At 46.8% G+C, this 26,547-nt stretch overlaps 1 protein-coding gene across 1 annotated transcript in view; it reads right to left on the bottom strand.

The window, feature by feature from the left end:
- STX18 (syntaxin 18) overlaps nucleotides 1-26,061 on the bottom strand; it is a 90,808-nt gene extending 64,747 nt beyond the window's left edge. Inside the window, exon 1 of the mRNA XM_080650960.1 lies at nucleotides 25,541-26,061. Coding sequence (XP_080507086.1) covers nucleotides 25,541-25,708 — 168 coding nt within the window. The 5' untranslated portion in view covers nucleotides 25,709-26,061. The remainder of the gene's footprint in view (nucleotides 1-25,540) is intronic.
- Between the last annotated feature and the right edge of the window lie 486 nt (nucleotides 26,062-26,547).

Raw genomic sequence — 26,547 nt, forward strand, 5'->3', positions numbered from 1 at the left:
AAAATAAATTAGTTTCCTAACATAGAAAAGAGCTCTCGTCAGCAGCAGCAGCAACATTTTAAAGGCAACTTTTGAAAAGTACTACTCCCGGGTATAATCCCCTCCCCCGCCCCACGCGGTCTTTGCTGCAGTGCAAATTATTGACTGCAGACAAAAGCAGGTATTCAGAAAACAAACATCTGATTACAGCATGAGCTTTTGCTGATACTAACGCTGCTGTGATGGGAAAAGTCAGTATCTCAAATCTAAGAAGGTAAAACACCAAGTAGCAAAAATGAATACTTTAAGAACTATCAAGCTAAACAAAAAACAAAATTAGATCTAAATTCAAGTTTTAGACTGTGGTCAATTGAGGTCTAGACAAAACCCTATGTTTGCTCACTGCCTAGTCTCCAGTCTGCTCCAAGTTTGAAAAGGTAATTGAACGCAGTCTATAATTACTGGATTAGACACAGATGGGCTCTGTACATTTCAGGGGGAAAAAGCACTGTTTTGATTCATTTTATGATTGCCTGTAAGGTCAGACTTTTCAAAATGTACTTTCATCTGTTAAATGGTTTCTCAGATTCCCTGGGGTATATCTTCAATAACTGTGATGTTTTAAGCAATTTGGGCCTATCAGATCCTGTCTTTGAATGTAACTAGTGGCCCATTTTCTAGTATTATAAATGTGCATGTAGGTTAATTGCTACATCTCTTACATATTTTCTGAAGTTGCAGTTTTGGGGGGAAATACTTGAAAAAACTGTGCCCCTTTTATGATAGGAATTGGTCATACTGACAAAAATTTTCAGGTAAGAGAAAAAAACTTAGCTACTTAATAACAAATGATTTAGTGTCATCTAAAGTCCATGAAAAATATTTTCTAACCAATTCAAGTAAAAAACAGAAATAGGAAAACAACATGTTGGATGAAAATTGTAAGTAAAGTCAGTTTAGATTCTTGCAACTGAATAATTTATAAAACATACTTGACTCAAATCCTATACATTTTTACTTAATAACTAAAATGACTAGGAAATATGTTGTCTGTGCTCAGACACACAAAAAAAGAAAAACTATTTTCTAATCTAAAAGAAGAAAAATCCCTAAAAATACCATTCTATATCACTTACAATAATAATGATGTCATTATATAGCAACGTATTATAAATTCATAGGGGAAAATGATGCCTAACTTGGAGATTTCGGTATTTGGTCCCTTCAGTGTAGAGCCTATCCTATTTCCCAACATCTCCTATTAAAATAATTTATTCAATAGAGCTAGACACAAAATTTTTAATTATGAAAACTTGTGGCGCACTCAACAGCTTGGGTTAAATGCCAGAAAAAGCCTTCTTTGCTCAGTAACCTTCACCACAGAAAGTGGATTCCTAGGCTGAAGACGGGGTGAAACACCCCCCGAGGAGGCTGTGGCGAGTCCCAGGCTGCTGGGCACCAGCTGGCGAAGCTCCGGTCCATCCATCTCACTCCCACCTCCCAGAGCATCACAGCCTGACACAAGATTCTCCAACTTTTAAAATATCTCCTTTCCAGATATAGCTTCATTTCTATGCCCCAAATTCACTTTGGTTAGCTACTCTGTGATCCTGATAGCCCAGAAACATCCCAAAACCAGAAAAATAAAAAAAGACTGTAGAACAGGGAATAATTTCAGAAAGTTTTTCATATGTTCCAGGAAGTTGGTTGTGTGTGTTTTAACACAGATGGAAAGGGGATTTGTAGTCATATAAAACCTAAGTTGATATTCTTCAGGCAATTACACATGCAAGTATTTATACTCAAAGGCAGCCACGTTCAAGAAAACACAGTTTTACTGACGCTCTTCAAGATGCATAAATGTGATCTACTTACAGCCTCTTGTCACAGAACCGGAGTTTCTAAACCACAGATACTCTTGTGTTTTTAAAAACATGCCAATTTGAAAAGAAGAGAAAATTTTGGGGAAACAAATGTTTACAGCACTATTTACATGAACACAGTAATCATTTCACTTACAAGTGTTCCTATAAAACGTTGTTGCAAATATAACGATCTCACATGTACTAAGAAAGTGGTTTTTAACATTAAATCTATTATATATGTTATATCTTGATACGAAATGAACAGCTGCTTCTATTTTATATTGCACATACATGTGGATTTTCTTTGTTAAACGTAAGCTAGATCTCTATTAAGTGACTAGAAGCTCCGAGTACCATGTAAATGCTATTGGAAATTATTAACAACTTCCATCCTGGCTCTCCTCACAGCTCACACACAAAACCAGAACAGTATCAGAGTAAGAAAACCATGTACAGGAAACCACGACAGAGCTTTGGCCCGTAACCGGGCTGTTCTATGCTTTCTTCATGAGGGTGTGTATAAATTGAGTGCAACAGGCCAACCGAAATGATAAAACTGCCAAGGAGGGAAGTTTCTAAAATTATTGGTGAATCTACATATGAGTTTCTTAAGACTGGTTACCAAAAACTTCACCTTAATATTGTTTATAGACACATGACTTAGAAGAACTGAAAGGTTTTTAAAAAAGATGTGCATGCAATAAATTACTTCCTTTCTTCCTCCCTCCCTCTCTTCCTTTCTTCCTTAATTTCATTTCCAAAGTCACAGAAAACACATTTTAAAAGATTAGACTATAATGAATGTGACCTAGATTATTCTGAATCAACATCGGTTTCTGCCTAGCTGTAGCTCACAACCACCTTTATTTACTGACACACACACTTTATTTTTTAATATAAATGCTTTAAATAAATTGAGTTTAAAGTCATGAAAATGGATATAAGAAACAAAAGAAAGCCTGAAGAGATTTCCTCTTAGCCTTTCTCAAAAAAAGGCCCTTCCCTGTTTAAACAATTTACATGATGTTTTATGGTCCTTTTAGAAGAGAATTATAGTAAATGGCACTCCGAGTGGGTTGTGTGAACCCACAAACCACTCCTCATAAAAACTGCTATAATTTCCTAGGACAGGGACAATAAAATATCATACATAAGCCAAAGCTAAATCACGGTGTGACCACAGTAACAAACACATTATTTTCACAAAAATTAAGCATGATAAAGCTAACAGAGAGATGAGGGGAAAAACTCCTCACAGATTTTCCCAAGCACTTACACAAGCATTTACAGAATTTTCCTGCATTCCTAAGTAGCTTGAAATCCAGGTGCTAATCTTATACCCAAGTTTTTATATGTAGTTCGTCTATTTTCAATAAGGGATTAAGAAAATAAGTAACTTCAACTGTTACTCACAGAACACTTTAAATAAACTCATCAGCCTACCTAAAAATTGGTAACATTTTTGTTCCTAATCAAATGCTAAGCTTTATGGAAGGTTCTAATGACATTTTCAAGAGATGCATTTCCCACCTCAGACCACTAGGGACCAATAAGTGTCTTCCATTCCCAAGTCAGACTTAATAGTTAATAGAACTAACAGGCGGCAAACTCTAGCAGTGTCCTCCCTTCTTCCTAACAGAACCAAATCCGTTATCTGTAAAAGAGCTGAGAAGACCCCCCCCCCAACACTGCACAGAAAGAGGGATGATCAAACAAAAACTTTAAAAGATGGAAGCAGTTCAAACGGTATAATTCTTTATTCCTCGCTGCTCTGAAACACTTCCCGCTTTTTCCTTCCCCTTGGAGTTGTTCAACATTAAAACTGAAAACAATATGAAAACCACGCTTTTCTCACTCCGGGGTGGGGGAACTGCACTGCCACACTGATAGAGAAAATAAAGCCTGCCTAATACAATTCACTGGAGCAGATCGCTGCGGCTTACTGCTAAGTCAGGCATAATACTGGAATTAGGATCGGTGAGCCCCGCCAAAATGCCCCTAAAAGAAGATCATTTACAGATAGTTCTCTTACGGTGCGGTAAGAGTGGTAAAATGGAACAGCATTTTCTGCTTAAATCTGCTCTTATTAATTCCGGCGAGAGAGAACTATTTAAAATATTTGCAGCACTCCTTTATAGCAAAGCATTGGAAGAGAATTGGAACAAAATAATAGCAAGCCCCAAAACAAGTTAACTGATGGGAACCTTAGATATATTTTACTGCTTTTCAGATTCTTACGCTAAAATGGATGGCTCTTTCTAGAGTAACAAATTATGTTAAACTTACATAGTATTTTTGCATATTAAGTTCCCAAGTCTTTCCAAAAGGGCACCGTTAATTAGCATCTCAAATTTCTAGGAGAATATGGCAGTGATTCAAATAATCTGCTAAGACATCGTGCACAGAAATTTCCTCTCCCTTCTTTCACACACACAGTATAAAAGAAGAATTCTGAAACAGTAAGCTAGAGAACAAAAGTTAAACACTGGGAATGTATGCTTGTAAAATGCTTTCAAATAAAAATGCACTTTTCATTATAAAAAAGATTTTTGCTTCTAAAACAAACTTTAAGAAACAGGACACTTTAAAACATTGATACTATTAGATATAAAGAACAAATAAATCACATTTAAATAGTGTGCTATTAAAAATGAATTCATTATTCACATAGTTCCGGTTTTATATGATAAAATATGTCGTTGTGTTTGTTCAGACAGTCTAGCGGGCCTTTGTTTGTGTTTACTGGAAATGCCTTCCATATACGCAGGCCCCAAATCAGAGCTTCCCAAGTGGAATCTGCAGAGAAAAAACACTGATTCCAAAAAGAAGACTGTGCAAACAACACCCAGAGCCAAGATAAATAAATCTATCCAAACCACTAAACTGTCCCCCAGGTTAATCAACGGCTCTCTTCCTAGGGAAATATAGCTTTCAGAAAACGTAGGATGTCCATACGTCAAAGACTTACAATTAAAATGATCTTCAGCATTTAAAAGTTTTCATTAGCTCAAACACAACAATGAACAATTTATCTAGTCTTGCAAAGAGATTAGAAGAATCTTCGAACATGCAAAATGTCTTCACCTCATCCTGCAAAACCCAACCTGACGCTGATGACCAAAATCTGCCCACTCACCCATTCCCCTTCCACCCCACCCCGGCGCCTTTTCTGGACTCTGTGTGATTTGCCCACGAGGGCAAAACCCTTCTAAGCAAAAAGAAGAACATACTGAACCTCTTCTCGCCCCACGGCCTGGGTTCCTCTAGGTCCCCTCACTGACATTTCTTTGGCCCCACAGCATGGGGGCGCAGGCCATCTGCATGGCTGGCGATACAGACGTGCATGAAGCCTTTACAAGTGACCACACAAACACAATACCACAATGCAGCTCAGCTTGTGCATTCGCAGGCCAGCGCGAAACTTACATGGAGGTAAACTAAAGACATGAATTTAAAAGGGTGGAATTCCACCCAATGATCCTAAAATTATTTCAAGGAATCAATCCCCAAGAATGCATCATGAAATCAGAAGAGCATCGGAGGGGAAGGGAGAAAAAGAAAGCGAGAGGCTTTAGAAGAGGCAGCGAGGTTTCACCAGTCATCACATCACTGAAAGCGCTCAGACGCCAGATGAAGTTGGAATACAGAAGACTGTAGAAAGGGCATTTAAAATTATTAACTGATCAAAAATTTGTAGTTGTCATTTAAAAAAATACAACTTAGCAATCCAGTTCAGAAAGAAGAATATCCCCGGGAACATACAACATCTGTTTAATATTACAAGCCAACTGTCAACATCCTAAGTGAAGTTTTAATTTAATATTTTTTCTTTCTTGATGTTTTACCTTTAATCAATGCCTCATGAGAGTATCAGCTTTCTATAAGAAACTGTTAAATATAAAGAAATGTTATTGTAGCATGTTTATAAAATCATAGTTCGAGAACTTTTTATTTTTCCAAAGCCTGACCACAACTTAATTATCTGCAGGACATTCCGGGCTCACAACTGCAAGCTCCAGTTCCCGAGCAATTTTAAACAATATCTACTGTACAGACAGAGGGTACACAACAGACCGCAACATAGCTCTATTTCCAAAAGTCAGCATTAGGCCCTTTAGACATGGTTTTTATTTTCATTAAACAATATTTGTTTCCTCACTAATCATTAAATGGTTTTCATCACTATTGCCTGTTTTCCTTTCACATGTCAGTTGCTAGTATCAGTGTTTGTGTTCGTAATAAATAAAAAAGTGACCCACCCAGTTATTTAAAAATGAACACACACGATGTCTGGCTCAATGATGTTAGAAGTTCAGCAACATACTCGCACCCTGCGTACTGTAATACTGTAATCTAGACTTTAACAAACTTTAATGGGGTAACGGACTCGGTACAATAGTCCTTTAAATCAGACTTAAGCCCCGTGCCTGCTTATGTTATTGTGGGCAAATAGATCTAATCAGCGGTTCAAGACATTTACTTGGGAAAATGGAAGAGGAAGAAGAAAAGACAGCAAGTTCATATTCCTGACCATAATAGGGAGGAGCTGAAAATACTGCCAATTCTTCCAGATGGATGAGAAAAGTAGCCTGATTAAAAGTAACATGCCAGGAACTGGCCCAAATGTGGGGAGCAACTAACACAGCATTCCAGAACGTTAGGAGTGATTCTGGGGAAGGAAACTTTAAAACTAAAAGGAGAAAGAAGGGAAAGCTGTATGCTAGGAGGGATTATGAAATATTTATAAATATGTGAAGTGTACAAGAAACAAAGAAAAGTACATCAGCCCTAACTGGTTTGGCTCAGTGGATAGAGCGTCAGCCTGCGGACTGAAAGGTCCCAGGTTCGATTCCAGTCAAGGGCATGTACCTTGGTTGCGGGCACATCCCCAGTGGGAGGTGTGCAGGAGGCAGCTGATCGATGTTTCTCTCTCATCGATGTTTCTAACTCTCTATCCCTTTCCCTTCCTCTCTGTAAAAAATCAATAAAATATATATATATTTTTTTTTAAAAAAAAGAAAAGTACATCAAAGTCAGAGGTACCATTAATAGCCATTAGAAGAAAATAAGTCAATCAATACTCTGGAAAACCCTCAAGAAGTCAGCACTTGCGTTGCTGCACCGGAACCACCAGAGTTTTCAGAAGAGTAGATTATTATTAAAGTTCAAATAAGCTAACTGTGGATTTCAGGTTAACTAGCCAGTGACCCAGAAACACAGACAGATGCACATTGCGGGGCACACAGATGTGTTTCTTGCTTTCTGGGTTTATTTAGCAAACACTTTATAGCACTTCCTATGTGCCAAGCGCTTTCAAAGTGCTTTACTCATTGAATTCTCCAAAATCAGATACTACTTTATTCCCATTACACAGATCGGGAAATGAAGTTATTTTCCCACAAGTCACACACCAGTAGCTAGAAGAGCCCAGAGTCCATACCACAAACCATCCCAGCTGACATTACCTTTATCAAGGGCAGAAGAGGTGGATGATATGGAGGGACCCATATACCTAACTTCTCCACAGCCCCTTTCTCTGACGCCTTCCAGGGGTGGGCAAACTTTTTGACTCGAGGGCCACAATGGGTTCTTAAACTGGACCGGAGGGCCGGAACAAAAGCATGGATGGAGTGTTTGTGTGAACTAATATAAATTCAAAGTAAAGGAGCGGAGGGGAGAGCAAGAGAACCGGATAGAACAGCCGGATCCGGCCCGCGGGCCGTAGTTTGCCCACGGCTGCCTTAGCCTCTGCCGGCCTCTCAAATGCCGTTGCCCAGGGATTACTGGCCAATGCTCCTTCCTCAAGCCTTCGCCCTCCACCTCCATGTCTCTCGATCGGCAGCTCCAGCTCAGAAACCCTTTCTGACGTCTGTTTCTGTATTTACAACTGCCTCATACACATGTCCGCGGTGTTCAGCAAGCATCTCAAATAACATAAAGCTGAACTCATCTGACCACCTAGTCAGCCACACTGGGTGAAGGACTCTAGAACCGTTGATTTTCATCTCCTACGCCCAACAAGTCCCAAATCCTGTCAAACGCACCTGGAAATCTGTCCTGTCCCTGTGGCCACTGGTTTAGTTCAGGCCTCTCAGTGTCTTGACTGGACTTGATAACTGCAGTAACTCAACTGGTCTTCCTCCTTGCTGGTCCTCACCTCTGCTGAGCCCACCAACGGCCAGCAGAAAGGCCTTTCGGACACCCACACCCGATCCTGCCAGGCCCCCCGCTGAAAACTTCTGAGGGTTCACCATGGCCTTCGGGAGAAGGCCCTTCCTTCCCTATTCTAGAAAGTTCCTTTCACCCTTCAAGGCTCAGCTCAAAACTCACCTGTCCTCGGAAGCCCTCCTGTGAAGCCCCTCCCACTGAGTTCACTTCTCCCTCCGGATGCACTTGGAGAGCAGCACTTACTACATCCTGCTCTAACTGTTGGCCTACTGGCCTGTCTTTCCACTGGACCGTGAGTTTCTCCCAGGCGGGGACCATCTCACTTGTGTTCGTGCACCAACACCTGGTTGCATGCCTGGCGTATGCTGGGTGCTCAATGAAGAGGGATTAAGTGAATGAAAAATTCCTTCTCAGAAACCCCTCAGCTCAAAGCGATGTTAATAATCTACGGCGGAGCCCTAGCTGGTTTGGCTCAGTGGATAGAGCGTCGGCCTGCGGACTGAAGGGTCCCAGGTTCGATTCCGGTCAAGGGCATGTACCTTGGTTGCGGGCACATCCCCAGTGGGGAGTGTGCAGGAGGCAGCTGATCGATGTTTCTCTCTCATCGATGTTTCTAACTCTCTATCCCTTTCCCTTCCTCTCTGTAAAAAAATCAATAAAATATATTTAAAAAAAAAAAATCTACGGCGGAATGAGGGCACAATTTAGAGCAGTGGTCGCCAACCGGTGGTCCGTGAGGTCCGAAAGGTTGGCGACCGCTGATTTAGAGAGCAATGCACATCCACTGTTGGCCACCCACATCCACCGCCCCCTCCTCCCGGGAGCAGCTCCCCTGGTCTCAGCCATGGGTCTGGTCCTCAGTAGGCCAAGCAGTGTCCCTTCCCCTCGGAGACGGTGGATTTCAGGACAGGCACACGCCGCCGTGTGAGCCAGTGAGAATGACCGAGTCTGAGGTTCCGGTGGGAAGCCGGAGCGCAGAGCCTCTCCCCGCTGGGTGCGGCCCTGTGGGAAACAGGCCCGCGGAGCTGCAGCTCTTCCGCTAACGAGACGCTGCAGAGCAGGGGCCGCTGCAGACACTGCTTTGTCCACAGGGTCCAGCCATCCGGAGGTTAAGTCGCACCACCAGACTTTTCAGTGGTATAAATCAATGCAGTCCCTTGATCACTGAAGCAATTTACACTGGGCTCTCTGTAACTTGTAACCAGAAGACTCCTGATACAGCCCGTTAGTGTTTGTGGGAAGAATATCAAGCTACACATTTAAAATGCACGCACGCACGCACACAAGGAGCAGGTGAGAGTGGACAAGTTACATCTGACAGGCAGTGAACGTTTTTCAAAAAGTCAACAGGGTAGTCCAAAACAAATAGAGAATGAGACTCAGAGGCCTTCCATCCAGACCAGGGGTGGGCAAACTTTCTGACTCGAGGGCCACCATGGGTTCTTAAACTGGACCGGAGGGCCGGAACAAAAGCATGGATGGAGTGTTTGTGTGAACTAATATAAATTCAAAGTAAAGGAGCGGAGGGGAGAGCAAGAGAACCCTCCGCTCTTTCGGCTCCACGGGCCGGATAGAACAGCCGAACGGGCCGGATCCGGCCCGCGGGCAGTAGTTTGCCCACGGCTGATCCAGACAGTACTTGCCAGGCCCTCTGGGGTACCCTGTGGTACCCTGATGAAAAAAATCAAGTTTTATAAAGAACTAGAAAAATAAATAATGAATGCTTATTTTAAAAAAAGGGTTTGGGGATAATTTAATCTGGAGAAAGCAAGTCCTAGAGGCTTTTTAACTTGTTGAAAGGTTATTTATAAGGAGGTGACTAAACAGCTGTTCTCCAATTTCACAAAGAAAATAATTAGAGCAAATTGATTTCCATTTAGGTATGAAGGGAAGGCAGGCAAAAGGAAGAAGTGCTTTAGGAAGAACTATGAATGATGAAAAAAGCTCAGAGTTTTTATTGCTTTTAAAAGACGTAAAATCCCCTATGTTGATTCTTTAGTCAAACTAGAAAACCAATGTGTGAGAATGTCCTTTATTCGTGCATTCCCACGCCACATACCGAATGCCTACCACGGGCGGGCATGGCGCCAGGCGCTGCACATGCAGAAATGACCACGATGTGGTGCCAGTCCTATCTCACGGCTGCCACACCAGCTCCAAGAGCCGCGGAGGAAAACACCAACAAGCATCAAGTCAGAGTCCTTCCCTCTCCTTCCCCAGCCCCATGCTCAAAAGTGAGCGACATAGTTTGGGGGACAGCGTAACAGCCCTCTGAAAGGTAAGCAACAATGCAATCATTAAAGAGCAACACAAAAGCACAATGGGAAGGCTGTCACAGCCGCACACAGTCCCTTGCTTACTGAGTAATACGAGCAGCAAATGATTCGAGTTCAGGAGACCAGTATAGGGCACGCTGTGCCTTTAAAGATGGTAGAATGTGAGTAAGTATAGGAGAGCATGGCATCCAAGCAGGAGACACAGAAGGAGGCAAGGAAGCAGAGGAGGCTCCGAACAGAACAGAGGGGCTTGTTAAAGGTGGCGGGAGGACCCGGGGAAGGGTGCGATGTAGAAGGAAAAGTGGGTAGGACTTTATACGGCTAAGTATGAAGACCTCTGGACACCAGCCAAGCACCCACCGTGTGGGGAGTGAGCAGTACTGAACGCATTTGCTTTTGAGCACAAGGAGGAAAGCGCATTTCTGCGCAGGGGCTGGGCCTGGCTGTGGAGGAGGCTCCATGTTGTCAAGCTCGGGCTCAAGATGGCGAGGGTCTGAACCAGGGGTGGGCAAACTTTTTGACTCGAGGGCCACCATGGGTTCTTAAACTGGACCGGAGGGCCGGAACAAAAGCATGGATGGAGTGTTTGTGTGAACGAATATAAATTCAAAGTAAAGGAGCGGAGGGGAGAGCAAGAGAACCCTCCGCTCTTTCGGCTCCGCGGGCCGGATAGAACAGCCGAACGGGCCGGATCCGGCCCGCGGGCCGTAGTTTGCCCACGGCTGGCTGAACCCACATGGTCATAGGTGAGGAAGAGGAAGCACGGGCGCTTATTCACTCCACTCATTTCACGAACGTGTGTCCCCTCTGTGCTCTGTGCTGTGCCGAGCTGCGGAGCACAGGCCCTGTCCTCGTGGGTCTGGAAAAGGGAGACAGAAACGGCAAAAATGGCGCCCAGTGTGGCCGGGTGTCTGGGAGGCTCTGATTCCTAGGACTTTATTTACATAAGCTGGAACTACAACAGAATGCCAAAATGTAAGCCGAAAAACCAATCTCCCCAAGTATCACCTCCTGGGAATCATGGGAGATACTGATTTTTGCTGACAGTTGAGTCATGGAAAAGTATAGAAGCGAATATGCCTGTGCTGACTGAACTGCACCGAGTGATGGATAGAAAAGAGACAGAGGACTTTTTTAGCGCAGAAATGCTTCCAGATTTCATCTTTTGACATAACTGAGATATATTCACACATTTGCCACCTGCCCACAGATAGGTATTTAGACACTTTCCGAAAATTCATCACCTCTCCTTGATATTTTTTTTATTTCCTTCCCTTAATTTAATTTTGATTTAACTTCCTCTTGTCACTGCTTGCTTACAAATCACGGCCTCTATGTCTGGAGTCAATTAGGGCTATAAAGCACCCCACCACGCCTTCATCTGGGGACCCATTTATATATATTTTCTTATTTCAAGAGGTAGAACTAAAAGCCTGTAACTCCAAAAGTTTCCAATCAACCATCACATTCTATTCTTTGGAAAAGTATGCTTCTCTCTGCAGTTAAGAAGAAGACATCAAACTACATATTTTGCAAGAATATTTCCTTTCCACCTATATAAAGATGAACTGTGCTTTGGGAATTCGTTTGCAAAAAGTGGGTTGAGTGTGTGTAATACATGCTTAATAGCAATAACATTTAAAAAATCTTTCTACCATTTAAAATTAAATGTAATTTCCTTATTACTTTAATGGAATCCCTTGGAGTTGAAGTATTTAACTAGTCCCTTCACATCAAGTATTCATTATATAATTCCCTCTTAATATTAGGTATATTAGGTATGTAAACTGCCCGCTGACAGAACGAAAACACACATTTCCACTGAAACAAAAACAGGCGAGAGACAAGGCAGCCTGATTCCGAATCTGATAATGGGTTACAGATTCCATTCCAGTTCAGACTTAGAGTCAAAAATGCCACAAGAGCCATTTACCACCTATCACCTTTCAGGGCAGATTTGGAAGAAAAGCATAAACTGCCACATCGCTAGGAGAAAATCTGTTTGAGCCTCCAATTATTGACTTTTGCCTGTTGGAATGCTGAGCTAGGAAGGGAGAGAAGGAGAAATATATCTCCTACAAAAGCACCTTAAATAAAGAGGCAGAGATGCATGGTCCCAAGTCCTGCCCGTGAGGAGGCGCCCCTGCGGCCCTGTCTCTTAGGGTTGGGGCTGCAAGGCCATCCCGTCCACTGCTGGCTGGGACCAGCCTATTGGTTCAACCAGCCGTGGGCAAACTACGGCCTGCGGGCCGGATCCTGCTGTTCTATCCGGTTCTCTTGCTCTCCCCTCCGCTCCTTTACTTTGAATTTATATTAGTTCACACAAACACTCCATCCATGCTTTTGTTCCGGCCCTCCGGTCCAGTTTAAGAACCCATGGTGGCCCTCGAGTCAAAAAGTTTGCCCACGCCTGGCCCATCTAGCCCGGGGATGCTTCCCATACACAGGGCAACACTGGAGGGCTGGCCGGCAGCCACCTAACCGGAGCCACAGGCTGTGGACGCAAAGCCTCTGTCTACCCAGTTCCCAAACCAACACCTCCCTTCCAACCCTTCAGTCCCCTGCTGGAGCCTCCCCTTGGCTAAACCCAGTCGGAAGTTGGACGCTGGTAAACTTACCCGGAGAGACAAGTTTACTGGGACAAGAGCGGAGAGGAAAGGTGGAGGTGGATCAGGAAGGGCCAAGGGGTGAGACAGGGCACACCCACTACCTGCTTCTACTCCTCCCAGCTACACGGAGCTTTCCCACCGGAGCCTCTGTCAGGTTCCTGGCCTGCTTCTCCTTCCCGTTTCCACATGGAAATCCATGAGGCCAGCCTCAATGTCACCTCCCCCAGGAAGTCCCCTCTCAACCTCTCTGTCCTCTGAATTCTTAAAGTTCCTCTGATGAATTCTCTAATTACATGAGTATGTCTTATACCAGCCTTGAGCAAACTACGGCCCGCGGGCCGGATCCGGCTGTTCTATCTGGTTCTCTTGCTCTCCCCTCCGCTCCTTTACTTTGAATTTATATTAGTTCACACAAACACTCCATCCATGCTTTTGTTCCGGCCCTCTGGTCCAGTTTAAGAATCCATTGTGGCCCTCGAGTCAAAAAGTTTGCCCACCCCTGTTTATACTTATGAGTTTACTTACCACTACCTGACATAACACGTTTTTACGTATGTTCCCTTATTTACTGTAAATTTCCCATTAGCACATAAGCTTCATGAAAGCAGAGATTTTCTCTTATTTTTGCTCTATCTCCATGGCAAAGACAGTGCAGTCTACAGCAGGTGCTCAATGAACATTTATTGAATGAATGAATGAATGAATGAATGCCCTTTCCAGATTGTAAGTCTATTAATGGCCAGGTGAAAGTCATACTCACCTTTCTATCCCAAACAGCAATCTAGGTGCCTTCTTTGCTCAGAGGTACTCAACAAATATAAGCTGACAATGTGGTTGCCATTTAATGAGAATCTATATTGTGCAAGACAAATGCCAGCAGCTTTACATACAGTATGGCATTCAATCCCCACAACGCCCCTCAAGGTAGTGTGGCAGACCTGTGCCTTCAGGAGTGAGGCCCTCATTTCCCTCAACTTCCAGGACTGCCTGCTGATGGCCCACCGCAGAAGGAAGCTGCCTCGTGCCCCTCCCCTGCCCCCGCCGCATGGCCCTGCCCTGGGGGAAGCCCACATCCAATGGCCAGCCACTGCGGTGGCGATGAAGGCCTCGCCCCTGCCTCCCTGGGCAATTCTGAAAAGTCATCTCAGCCGAAGTTCTCCGGAGGGTGACTGTTGGATGAACAAATAAACAAAAAACAAAACAGTGCCCCAAAGACGAAAAAGAATTACACTTTTTTTGTATGGCTGTATGTTGAGTCTTCTTCCTTATCATAATTTTACTAAAACCACAACTTTTTCCCCTTTTCCCCAAAAGCATACCTCAACACTACATTAACTATTAAAAATACATTAACTATTAAAATACAGAAAAACAAATCTGTAGAAGATAATTGTTGATTTTTTTTTAAGTTTGTTTTGGCGGCAACTGTATCCCCCTAGTCAGGCACTTTCAAATGTATATGACTTATGGTCCAAAATATGCTCCTAAAGACAGCAGACGCTCTGACAACACGCCAAGGAGGAACCAGCCAGAGACCTAACCTGTGGAATTGCAAATGACGTGCAGGCCAAAGTCCTGGGGCAGCACTCACCAGGTGCACACCCCGCACGCAGGGAGCCTGGAGGGCGGCAGACAACCCCAGGTCCACGCACGCTGCCATCATCACCACTTCACCCTGGGCAGGTCACTTAACCTCCTGAACTTGGTTTCTTCGTGAGTAAAGGGACCAAACTTGCAAGGATAGTCAACTCATTTACAAAGCTTTCGCCAGTGCCAGGTAGGGTAGGTGTTCAACAAGTGGTAGCTATTATTATCATTTATTATTTTTTAGAATGACAGCCAGAAAGCTAAGACATCGATGCAACATTTGTGGATGATTTTCTTGGATAAGTTAAGAAAACTTGAACTGAAAATCCAGCTGAGTTACAGGAAAATTACTCCCTTTACAGGTTTCACCGCAGGCTTCCTTTAAGGACAGACCCCCTCCACTGTGCATTTAATATTTAATTAGATACTGCTTACTCATGAGTTTTCTAATCAAAAGATATTCATTTCCTACTGCATCTCAATAAAAACTTTTCTTTCTAGAGTTTTAATTGTCCTGTTCTGCTTTTCATTTCAAAAGTAATGCAGCCAAATAAATTGGTGACACAGAACAATATACTGTATATTGATGTGGAAAATGTCCATATTACACTGTAAAAAAGGCAAGAAAAGAAAAAAAGAGGGGCTATAACAGCATTACAGAAAAAAATGCTGTTTTTATTTAATAGGAAAAATGTCTGGGAAGATATATACAAAATTATAACAGTGGCTATTTCTGGTCAATAATATTTTATGTGAACTTTATTTTCTTCTGTTTAATGAGCTCTTCCTACTTTTTTTTAAAAAGTGTTTTTATTGATTTTTAGAAAGAGAGGAAGGGAGAGAAGGATAGAGAGAAATGTTGATGAGAGAGAAACATCACTAATTGGCTGCCTCCTGCACACCCTCTACTGTGGATCGAGCCCGCCACCCAGGCATATGCCCTGACAAGGAATTGAACCCGGGACCTCTTGGTTCATGGGTGGACACTTAGCTGGGCTGAGCTCTTATGACTTTTGTAATCAGATTTTAAAATTAGTTAACCTCAAAAACATGCCCCACTGATAAAAGTCCATTATAAGAATACTAGAGGCCCGGTGCACGGATTCGTGCACTGGTGGGGTCCCTCGGCCTGGCCTGCAGGGATCAGGCTGAAACTGGCTCTCCGACATTCCCCGAGGGGTCCCGGTTTACAAGAGGGTGCAGGCCAGGCCAAGGGACCCCACCAGTGCACGATGGGGCTGCAGAGGAACCGTGGGAGGGCTCCAGGTGTGTCCAGCCTATCTTGCCCAGTCCCGATCGGTTGGACCCCAGCATCAAGCTAACCTACTGGTCGGAGCGTCTGCCCCCTGGTGGTCAGTGTGTGTCAACAGCAACTGGTCAAATGGTTGAACAAATGGTCGGATACTTAGCATATTAGGCTTTTATTATATAGGCTACCAGGGGCCAAGTGCACGAATTCATGCACCTTGAAAGAAACTGTGTGCTGCGAGGCTGCAGTGGGCACAAGGGCGGATCTCAGCCCATCCTCCGTACCCCCGCCCAGCCCCTCCCACTGTGGCCCCCAGTTCCCTCTCTGCCTGCAGCCCCACTCCCGCCACTTCCGTTCCCACAGGCTTACGGTGCCGGCCCCGTTCACACCCGCTGATGGCACGGAGCAATTGGGGCCAGTGGAGTCAGTGGGTGCGAGTGGTGGCTGCTGCCCCAATCACCCCTCAGGAGCAGGGGGAGGTGGAGAAGCCCTCAGGGGCGATCAGGGCCGGCAGCCACCGCTCGCACCGAGTGATTGGGACTGGCGCCAGCTGCGGGTGTGAGCAGGGCCAGCACCGGCAGTGGGTGCAAGAGGCAGCTGCTTGCCCCAATCGCCCCTCAGGAGCAGGGGGAGGTAGAGAAGCCCTGAGGGGCAATCGGGGCCGGAAGCCGCTGCCTGCACCCTTTGATGGCGCTGAGCGATCGGGGCCGGTGCTGGGCACCGGCAGCAGGTGTGAGCGCTAGGTGGATGGCAGCACACAGGAGCAAAGACTTTTCAGTAACCACCAGAGGCTTGCCCCGATGACAGCAACCAGCACCCCGCCTTCGCTGGCGCCCCCGCTTACCTGCTCCACCATCCCGCCTCGGCTGATGCCCGCCACATTCTGCGCTCTACCCCCTGGAGGTCAGCGCATGTCATAGCGACTGGTTGCTCTGCCGTTCGGTCTATTTGCATATTAGGGTTTTATATATATAGATAATCACTATTAAATCAAATAATTTGTGGAAACATACCAAATGAGAACTCTGAAAAACAAACTCATTTTTTTTATCTAGGTGAAAAATTGTGAGTACATAGGAACTTGGGTTGGGGAAGGAAGGCAGAATAGCACAAGGCAAGGACTAGGTAGTTGTCATTGCAAAAAGCATCTCTAGATATAAAAGCCTATGCGATCAAACGGGAACAACCGGTCGCTATGATGTGCACTGACCACCAGGGAGCAGACGCTCAACACAGGAGCTGCCCCTGGTAGTCAGTGCACTCCCACAGCAGGAGCACACTCAGCTGACTGACCCCGTCCTGGCAACCCACCAGCCTGGCGGCAGCCACTCCCTCCCTCCGTAGTCCTGCAGGTCCAATCTCCAGAGAATGGGCCAGGCATCAAGGAACCAGTGCCACCAGCATGATCCTGACAGCACCACTGGCCTCCTGAAAGTCAGCCTCCGGCACTGTGGCCGCTTCCCCTCCCTAGACGCTCCGCAAAAAGGAAATGATATAAAAGCGGCCGCCAGGTGGCTCCCGACAACCAGCATGAACATCAGTGGGATGGATCCAGATCCCGGGCCGGCAAGGGTGTCCCACTGCCCTCCTGGAGGGCCAATTGCATCTGGCCTCACACCCCTCAGGACCCCAGCCGTGCACGAATTCGTGCACCAGGCCTCTAGTTTAAAAATATATCTGGCACCCTGGTCCTGGGTAGCTCACTTGGTTGGAGCATCGTCCCATACACCAAAAGGTTGCCAGTTCAATTCCTGGTCAGGGTGTGTATAGGAAGCAACTGGTTGATGTTTCTCTCTCTCTCTCTCTCCCCCCCCCTCTCCTTCTCTCTCTCTCCCCCCCTCCCTCCCTCCCGCCCTCCCTCTAAGAATCAATAAAAACATATCCTTGGGGGAGAACACTTGGAAAGGAGAGCACTGAGTCATGGAGCCCCTGTTGAAAGGTCCTTAAGGATTATGGAGCCAAAGCCTCTCATTAAACAAACAAGATGAAAAAATGAACCAAAAACAAACGGGAGGTTAGGTGAGGTCTCCAAAAACACAGTTACTTAATGGCAAACTCTAAAAGTACTTACAATGAAAACTTATGCTTTTTAGTTATTTTCTCACTGTCTCTGAGTCAAGATACGCTGCTGTCACTTCTACTTAGAGTAGAAGGCAAACGTTCAGTTTACCGGGGTTTGCACATCATCTGCCTAAAGGTAAACAGGAATTTGAACAGTAACGTGCGTACAGCCCAGGGCTCCAGAAGGAAGTCCTGACAAGCAGCCTATGTTCCACTAGGACAAGTAGGAGCTGGCACACTCCAGGATTTACAGACTTCGAGACCCTGAAAGTCGGGAAGAAAAACGTGCTATTGAGTTTAGAATTACAACTGTGCCACAGCTTTTCATATCTGCGTGACATGCGTTCCTTCAACACGTCTGACTTTCACTCCTCTGTTCACTCACTCCCTATTAGAGGTTCCCCAGAGGCCTCTTTCTAAGCCAACTTTCAACCTAATATGTCTTAAACACATTAGGTTTTTCATAATACATGCCGTAATTAACCACTGTAGACTTTGCTGACACTTCACCCACCGGAGGGAGTCCATATGGATTTCCATGTAAGAAGAAACCTCAAATATCAAGTGTGTATGAATTCTAGAATATTATTCATAATATAATCAATATTGTAAAATCACACATTATCTTCCCAACCCCGAAAAAGAGAAAAATTAAATGAGGTCGGGTATGTAAAGTCCTAACAGAGTTCCTGACCTACAGCACAAGCTCAAAAATAAACTGATTTTGCAAAATTTGTATCCTCCTATCAGTCATAGTGCTCAAAGTAAATAAGTAAACTTGTATTCCGACTTTAACACAAGTTGGTGTGAGCTCAGTTGACAGCTGTCCCGACAGATGATTCTACCCTCAGCGTGTTGACAAATCTGGTTCTCCAGCTTGCGAGGCAGAGCCAGGCCCAGGGCAGGAAGAATTTACAGCGTCACCCCAAGGAGACCGTTTCAGCAGCCCCACCCAAGTGCGCGACAGGATGAACTGTTGGTGACTGCCAACTAGAAACCGAGGAAATTGGGAACTCGTTGACCCAGGGCAGATTTCTCTTGGCATGAAGGAGAAAACGGACTGACCATCCCTGAGAACCATGCTGCTACGACAGGGGATGCGATCACCACCAGGATGCATTTCCTTCAAGGAGGAAGAAAGCGCAGTGAGACGACAGACTGCGTAAGAGCCTGGCATGCAGAAGGGCCTAGCGAGTCTCTGCCCCCATCTGCAGTCCGGTGAAGCTGACATGCCTGTATTTCTCACCAGGTGAAGGGAGGCCCAGCCCAGTGCTGGCTGGGCTTGTGAGGCGGACCTCAGCTCTCCACACAGCTCAGCCACTGGCCACACTGGCCAAGCAAGGGCTCACTATTAATATCATGAAAAGTCTCCAGCACCGAGTTCTGCTTACAATATACACTCGGTTATTACCATCCATAAGAACATAGCATCGTGCAGCTAACAGAGGCCTTGGAGAATGTTAACACAATGGTTTTTAACCTCTGTCCCTGAGCCCTTCGGTTGGTTCCAAAGGGGCTCCAGAAGGGAGTAGGGTGGTAGAGAGCAGGCTGCCTCACCTCTCTCCCCACACCCTAACCTAGCCTTAACCAAAGCTGCTCCTTATTTCATTTGCAAAAAGGTTTCTGCATTAAATAGAACAACAAGAAAGATACGATTCAATATGCTCATGTTCTGTTCGAGGCCTGCATCCTTAACCTACGGCTTCCTGATCTATTCCTGCCCTGCTTGGCCCTATCACCTGTCATTCTGGCTTCTCACCGACCTCTGGCATCTGCTGCCTAATATGGCTTTGTCAAACCCTGCTCCCTGGACTGAAATCCTGTTTAAGTAGAACTATACTTAATCCTTGAATAAAGTCTATTTCCAGCTACCCTGGTGGTCCCAGCCCAACCTTTAGGTCCCAGATTGGGCACAGAGGTCAACAAAACGTCTCAGAAGCAAACCAAGGAGGACCTGTGGAATCACGCTGAGAGTTGCGGCTGTCACTTATACCTGAGTTGTTACACTATTTATGTGTCTGCTTCTCCGTCAGACTGAGGTAGGAACACATCTTCGTAACAGAATACATTTATTTTATTTAATAAAATAAAAGCTACTTTTTATCTAATGTTTGCTCCAGGTACTGTATACTATTAAGGAATGTTAGGATCACTCATGCCCAGAACTGGAAGGAGCCCTGGACAGACATCAACTAGCTGCAAAACTGAAAGCAAAGTGACCCTGTGGGTTAACACTCCTTCATTCATTCAAGAAATATTTATTGAGCACCCATGTCCTTAGGACAGGGGTGGGCAAACTTTTTGACTCGAGGGCCACAATGGGTTCTTAAACTGGACCGGAGGGCCGGAACAAAAGCATGGATGGAGTGTTTGTGTGAACTAATATAAATTCAAAGTAAAGGAGCGGAGGGGAGAGCAAGAGAACCCTCCGCTCTTTCGGCTCTGCGGGCCGGATAGAACAGCCGAAAGGGCCGGATCTGGCCCGCGGGCCGTAGTTTGCCCACGGCTGCCTTAGGACCTACGGATTCAGTGCTAAGAAGCACAAAGTCTTTGTTTTCAGGAAGCATATATTCTATAGATAAATGATAAATAAGTGGATACCCAATGTGTTAGATAATGAAAAGAATAGAGCAGAATAAGGTACAGAAAAAGGAAGCTGCTTTATGCAGGGCAGCTGAGGAAGGTCTCATTCAGGCAACATGTGAGCAGAAACCCGAAAATCAAACCATGCTGAATTTGGGAGAAAAACATTCACGTAGAGGGAACAACAAATGCAAAGGCCTGAGGTAGAAATGTGCCTGGTGTGTGAGAAAGGCAAAGAGGCGAGGGGGTGGGAGTAGAGTAAAAAAAGAGTGAGAGGAGGTGAGGTCGGAGAAGTAGGGACCAGATCATCTGGCTTCGAATCACTTTGAATTTCAGCCAAGAATTCAAGATAACCAATTCCTAAGAAAATAAAAAATAAACCACATTTAGCTTTCATGAAAGCAATGTGTAATAGAGAGAACCTTATCAGCACGCCTACTCTGAAAACAGAATTCCCAACAACTCAGGGCCACTATTACCTTATATGTAATCAAAACATCTTTAACAGGACTCACTGCTGTCTAAGCTCTAAGTCTTACCAATGTGGAACCTGAGGCCCCGAGAGATTACGTGGCCTGCCCTCTCAATCTTACCAATGTGGAACCTGAGGCCCCAAGAGATTACGTGGCCTGCCCTCTCAGTCTTACCAATGTGGATCCCGAGGCCCCGAGAGATTACGTGGCCTGCCCTCTCAGTCTTACCAATGTGGAACCTGAGGCCCCGAGAGATTACGTGGCCTGCCCTCTCAGTCTTTTTTTTTTTTAATATATTTTATTGATTTTTTACAGAGAGGAAGGAAGAGGGATAGAGAGTTAGAAACATAGATGAGAGAGAAACATCGATCAGCTGCCTCTTGCACACCTCCTATTGGGGATGTGCCCGCAACCAAGTTACGTGCCCTTGACCGGAATCGAACCTGGGACCCCTCAGTCCGCAGGCCGACGCTCTATCCACTGAGCCAAACCGGTTTTGGCCTGCCCTCTCAGTCTTACAATGTGGATCCCGAGGCCCTGAGAGATTACGTGGCCTGCCCTCTCAGTCTTACAATGTGGATCCCGAGGCCCGATAGATTACGTGGCCTGCCCTCTCAGTCTTACCAATGTGGATCCTGAGGCCCCTAGAGATTATGTGGCCTGCCCTCTGTCTTACCAATGTGGATCCCAAGGCCCCGAGAGATTACGTGGCCTGCCCTCTCAGTCTTACAATGTGGATCCCGAGGCCCCAATAGATTACGTGGCCTGCCCTCTCAGTCTTACCAATGTGGATCCTGAGGCCCTGAGAGATTACGTGGCCTGCCCTCTCAGTCTTACCAATGTGGATCCCAAGGCCCCGAGAGATTACGTGGCCTGCCCTCTCAGTCTTACCAATGTGGATCCTGAGGCCCCGAGAGATTACGTGGCCTGCCCTCTCAGTCTTACCAATGTGGATCCTGAGGCCCTGAGAGATTACGTGGCCTGCCCTCTCAGTCTTACCAATGTGGATCCTGAGGCCCCGAGAGATTAGGTGGCCTGCCCTCTCAATCTTACCAATGTGGATCCCGAGGCCCTGAGAGATTACGTGGCCTGCCCTCTCAATCTTACCAATGTGGATCCTGAGGCCCCTAGAGATTATGTGGCCTGCCCTCTCAGTCTTACCAATGTGGATCCTGAGGCCCCTAGAGATTATGTGGCCTGCCCTCTCAGTCTTACCAATGTGGAACCTGAGGCCCTGAGAGATTACGTGGCCTGCCCTCTCAGTCTTACCAATGTGGATCCTGAGGCCCCGAGAGATTACGTGGCCTGCCCACTTAGTGGCTGGCCTTGAGCTACAACACAGGTCTCCTGTGCTTTTCATTGGCCCCTGCTCCCTGGACAGTCTGGCTGCTTAGAGGCGCCTTGGTTTCCCACGTGGTGCACTCCCTGGCCTCTGTAATTTTTTTAAGTCAGTAAGAAAATGAGAAGCTGCCATATGAGGCACCTCCAGGCACATTCCCACATCCACAGCCTGTCATGACAAGCTCCCCATTCCAGTTTTTCATTCCCCCCAAGTTGAAGACAACCAGGCAGGTAGAGTGGAGGCGAGTCAGGCACCGTGCTAGACACGGTGAAGGCTGCTTTTGCTGGATCTGCCTGCCCAACATCCCTCATGCCAGACTCCCAGAAGCAGCACTCCCCTCCAAGGTTCTGGTAGGGCAACAACCATAGTATTCAACCCACCCATTGGAGCAGACATGACCTGGGCCATTTGAAGAATCTTCTCCCTCTGATGCCATAAACGAGAGCTCAGGATCCAACCGGAACCAACTGGAGTCCTTTCCTGGGGTTTTATGGAGAAGATCCAGAAAAAGAAGCTCCAGCCTGTTTCCCAGCTGTCTGAGCTAAGGCATTTTGCTCAGATTAATTTACATTATTAGAGTATTGTCATTTGCAACCAAAAGAATTCGCACTTGTGCAGGCACCTGCATACCTTCTCTCATTCCACCTGCATAAGAACCTTATATGATTGTTATTACTCTATTTTACAAGTGAGGAAACAGAGGTTAAAGATCTTGCCCAAGTTCATACAGTAAGTAAGAGGCATTCCAACTCATAAAGTAAGTAAGAGGTATCCAATTCAGGTCTTTCTGCTCTAAATACCACTCAGTTTCCCGTTATGAATTCAGTATTAACTTTAGAAGAAGACTCACTGCCATTCTAAAGCCCCAAAATGAATTTTTGGTCTAAAATTATAGTGGAAATTAAAGGTAGGAGGATGGCGGTTGGGGCATAATAAATAGCATTGGAGCACCTGGCTTCTACTCCGGACTCTGTGCCATGAGCTCAGACATCAGGACTCTGGGCAAGCCGTTTCACTGACCTGGGTAGTGGTTGTCCCACCATTAAAATCAGAAGCCTGGACAACACGAACTTAAGACCCTCTTAGTACACGAAGAACATCAAGTGCACGTGGCCCAGCTTTAGGTATTCAGGTTCTGTTTTTACTCTGTGTCGGGTAAGATGTCAAGCAGACTGTACCTGGAATGTCAGGCCCAAGAACAGGCAATGGTAGTCTGGGCACAACGTTGCGAAGGGTTCTGAGCTGTACAGATGTGCTGGGAAACCAGCAGGCTCCCATGGCCACGGGGAGGAAGAGAGGGGCGGCTGCATCCTGGCCACACGTCTGCCTCACTGACCAAGCGCTCACCTTGACAGAGGAATGCTGCTGTCTCCACTATTGAGGCTATTAGTACCCGCACCGGATTTTCACTGATTCCTTCGTGAACTTTCTTGGTTCCTCTTGCGAGCAAGGAATGAAAGTACAGAAAGCTAAGTGGTTTAGGGAAGGTAGCCTGACACCAATGACGAAAATAGTGTAAACAGCTGACATGGAGTTGAAGTAGGGAGTGAAGAGGAGCAGTAAGAATCGGTATGGTTCTTCAGGATACCTGCGGTCTCATAAGAGCCCGAAGATTGGATTATCGGTTAAAGTATTATCATGGCCCTTTTATAGAAAGGGAAAACGAGGCTCGGGTAATAGGACTTGTCCAAGTCACCCACTTCTCAGTGGCAGGACCCAGTTTCAAATACAAGTCTTCTAAATCCAAGTCCTAGTCCTCCCTCCACTCCCAGGGTCCCCATCAGTCCCAGTAAGTTAAACCAATCAAGCTCATCACTGTTTGCAGCTGTGCAGATATAAGTTTCTCCCTTATAAAGCAAAATTTGAAATATCACTACCAACTCGTTTGTACTTTAATGGATAGACACGCACTGAGTATACATGAAGCGAGCATGAAGTCACCTATCTCCACACCTTCGTGTATAGCTCTTCTCAGCCTGGGGTGCCCTTCCTCACCCTGTGGGCCCTGGAACCACCTATTCCTCTTCCGAGGCTCGTTTCAGGAATCACTGCCTCTACGCAGCCGCTCCTGGCGCTCGGGTGCAACTGAACACATTTCCTCTGTGCCCTGCACATCTACTAGGCTTGAGGGCACTTGTTTGGTTAATATGTTTGTTTCCCCCACCGGTCCTTTTAAATTGTGCTATACACCTATCAGTAAACATCTGGTCAACCCCCGCCCCGTGCCAATGCTTGAATATCCCCTGCAAACTGCCACTCGTTCCTTCATGCATACATATAGTCATTTAAAAAAAAATGAGTGTCTGCAAAGTGCCAGGTATTGGACTGTGCCAAACAGAAGTGGATTTACCATGAAATCAGTGAAACGTAACCTTCACTGGCACCTCCCAAAGCTCTGAACCGTCTTTTGGAATTTCGCATTTTTATTTCTTAAAGGGCCCAGGCAGAGCTGTGTATGTGTGGGGCTGCACAAAAGCAACCTCCCCCCGGTGCCCAGGATACAGGGGTGACCAAGGCCAACACCCCTTACAGGTAGGTGTCCTCTCCCCCTGCAGTTTCGTGGGGAAAACCGACAACCATCTGTTCCTTTTGATCTTCACTCAATACTAACCATACACTAAGCAACGCCGGCCCCGTGGGGCCCTGGGGTCCCGAGGCCAAGCCCACCCCACCCCGTCCCCGCCCTGCGGGGGAAGGTCCCTGCCCTCCTGGACGGAAGCCTGCCGCGTCCAGGGAACAGAAAGCAGTTGCGATGGCTGCACCGTGGAGTGTTTGCGAAAGATGACCCTACATCAGCCTCCAGACGAACTGATCCCTAGAGGAGCCCTAATCCACTGCAGGAGGCCGGGGGAAGGGAGAGGTCAGCGGACCGTGATCTTTGACCTCAACGCGCGGTGGGGGGCGGGGGGAGAGTGCGGGGGGAAGGGAGGGAGGAGCACGAAACGAGAAAGCGCTGGAGGCGAATGCACTGTGGTCAGTGCCGCCACAGGAGAGCGGAGGGCCGCGGGCCAGTTTCCCGGGGTTCAGGGCTGCGGTGACAGCGAGCTCACCCTCCCTCAAAGCAGCCCCTGAACTTGGCGAACTGGGATTCCCGGGCGTCTCTCCCCGCGCCCCGCGCGATAAATGTGCTCCCCGATACACGTCCCCATCCTTCGAATCGAGGCTGATCCCTTCCCGAGACAGCTGTCGGCTCCCTGGGGTAAACCCTCCTGTCCCCCTTCCGGACCACCTTTCTCCAGGCGCTTCTTTCACACACGCTTGTGGAACAGGGTCTGCCCTGGGTTCCGGGGTCCGCGTCGCGGGCCCGGGCCCACCTCCCGCCCGCCGTTTCCATAGCAACCAGCTCACCACTTCGCGCGCCCGGCTGGAGAAGTCGCCCTTGGGCCGGGGGCTGCGGCGGTACAACTCGTCGCGGTTGCCATCGACCCCGCCGCCCACCGCCACTCCCAGCGCTTTGTTCCGAGTCTTCACGGTCTTGACGCTGGCCCGGAACAGGAGTGTGATGTCTACGGCCATCACGCCCCGCACTTAACAGCCCCGCACCCGGCTGGCCCACGTCAGCAGCCGGCGACCACTGCGCGAACTGGGCCGCTGGAGGACTGGTCCGTCACTGCACGCCTCCGCCCGCCAACGGCGACGCGAGCACCAAGGTTCCGGCCTCCGCCCGCCAACGGCGACGCGAGCACATAAGTTCCGGCCTCTGCGAGGCGGGTTCCCGCGGCCCCCCAGAACCCCGAGACGCGCACACCTGCGCCCCCTCCCTCCTCCATACAGCTTTCTTTTGCCAATGGAGAAAGAGAGAAAGCGAGAAAGAAATAACAAATCTCTGCCAATGATTCTGTATTGCATAATAAATGGTCCTTTGTGTGATGGAGACACTAGTGAGTCTTGGCCTTTGAAGGTAAGGCTGGGGCGGAGCAGAAGAGAGGTAAAGAGCTCTGCGTGATGTAGTGACCGGGAGTGAGTGAGGGTAAGAGGGGGACCAGAACCCAGGAAGGAGGCCAGGTCATAGGGAAGGCTTTTGAGTGGGAGAGGGCTGAGCTACACCAAACCTTCAATGTGCGCAGTGTGTTTGGTGCAGTTGTGGAGTTTTGTGGGGTGTTTTTTTTTTTGGGGGGGGGGCAGGGCGGGAGGCGCAGGAGGGTCGGAACAAAGGTCTAAGGTTCCTCTGGATCTGCAAGAGCAGAGAAGATTGTGGAGATGACACACAAGTGAGCTCAAAACATCAGGCTCTCCAAGGCACACGTGACCACAAGTACATGCTACCCCTAGGAAAGTCAGCGGGGAGGCCATTCATTAGTCTGCCCACGGACGGTGGGCTGTGAGATTTCCCTCTCATCCTTCTTTTTGATTCT

The sequence above is a fragment of the Plecotus auritus genome (genome assembly GCF_963455305.1).
Source record: "Plecotus auritus genome assembly, chromosome: 1".
NCBI lineage: Eukaryota > Metazoa > Chordata > Mammalia > Chiroptera > Vespertilionidae > Plecotus > Plecotus auritus.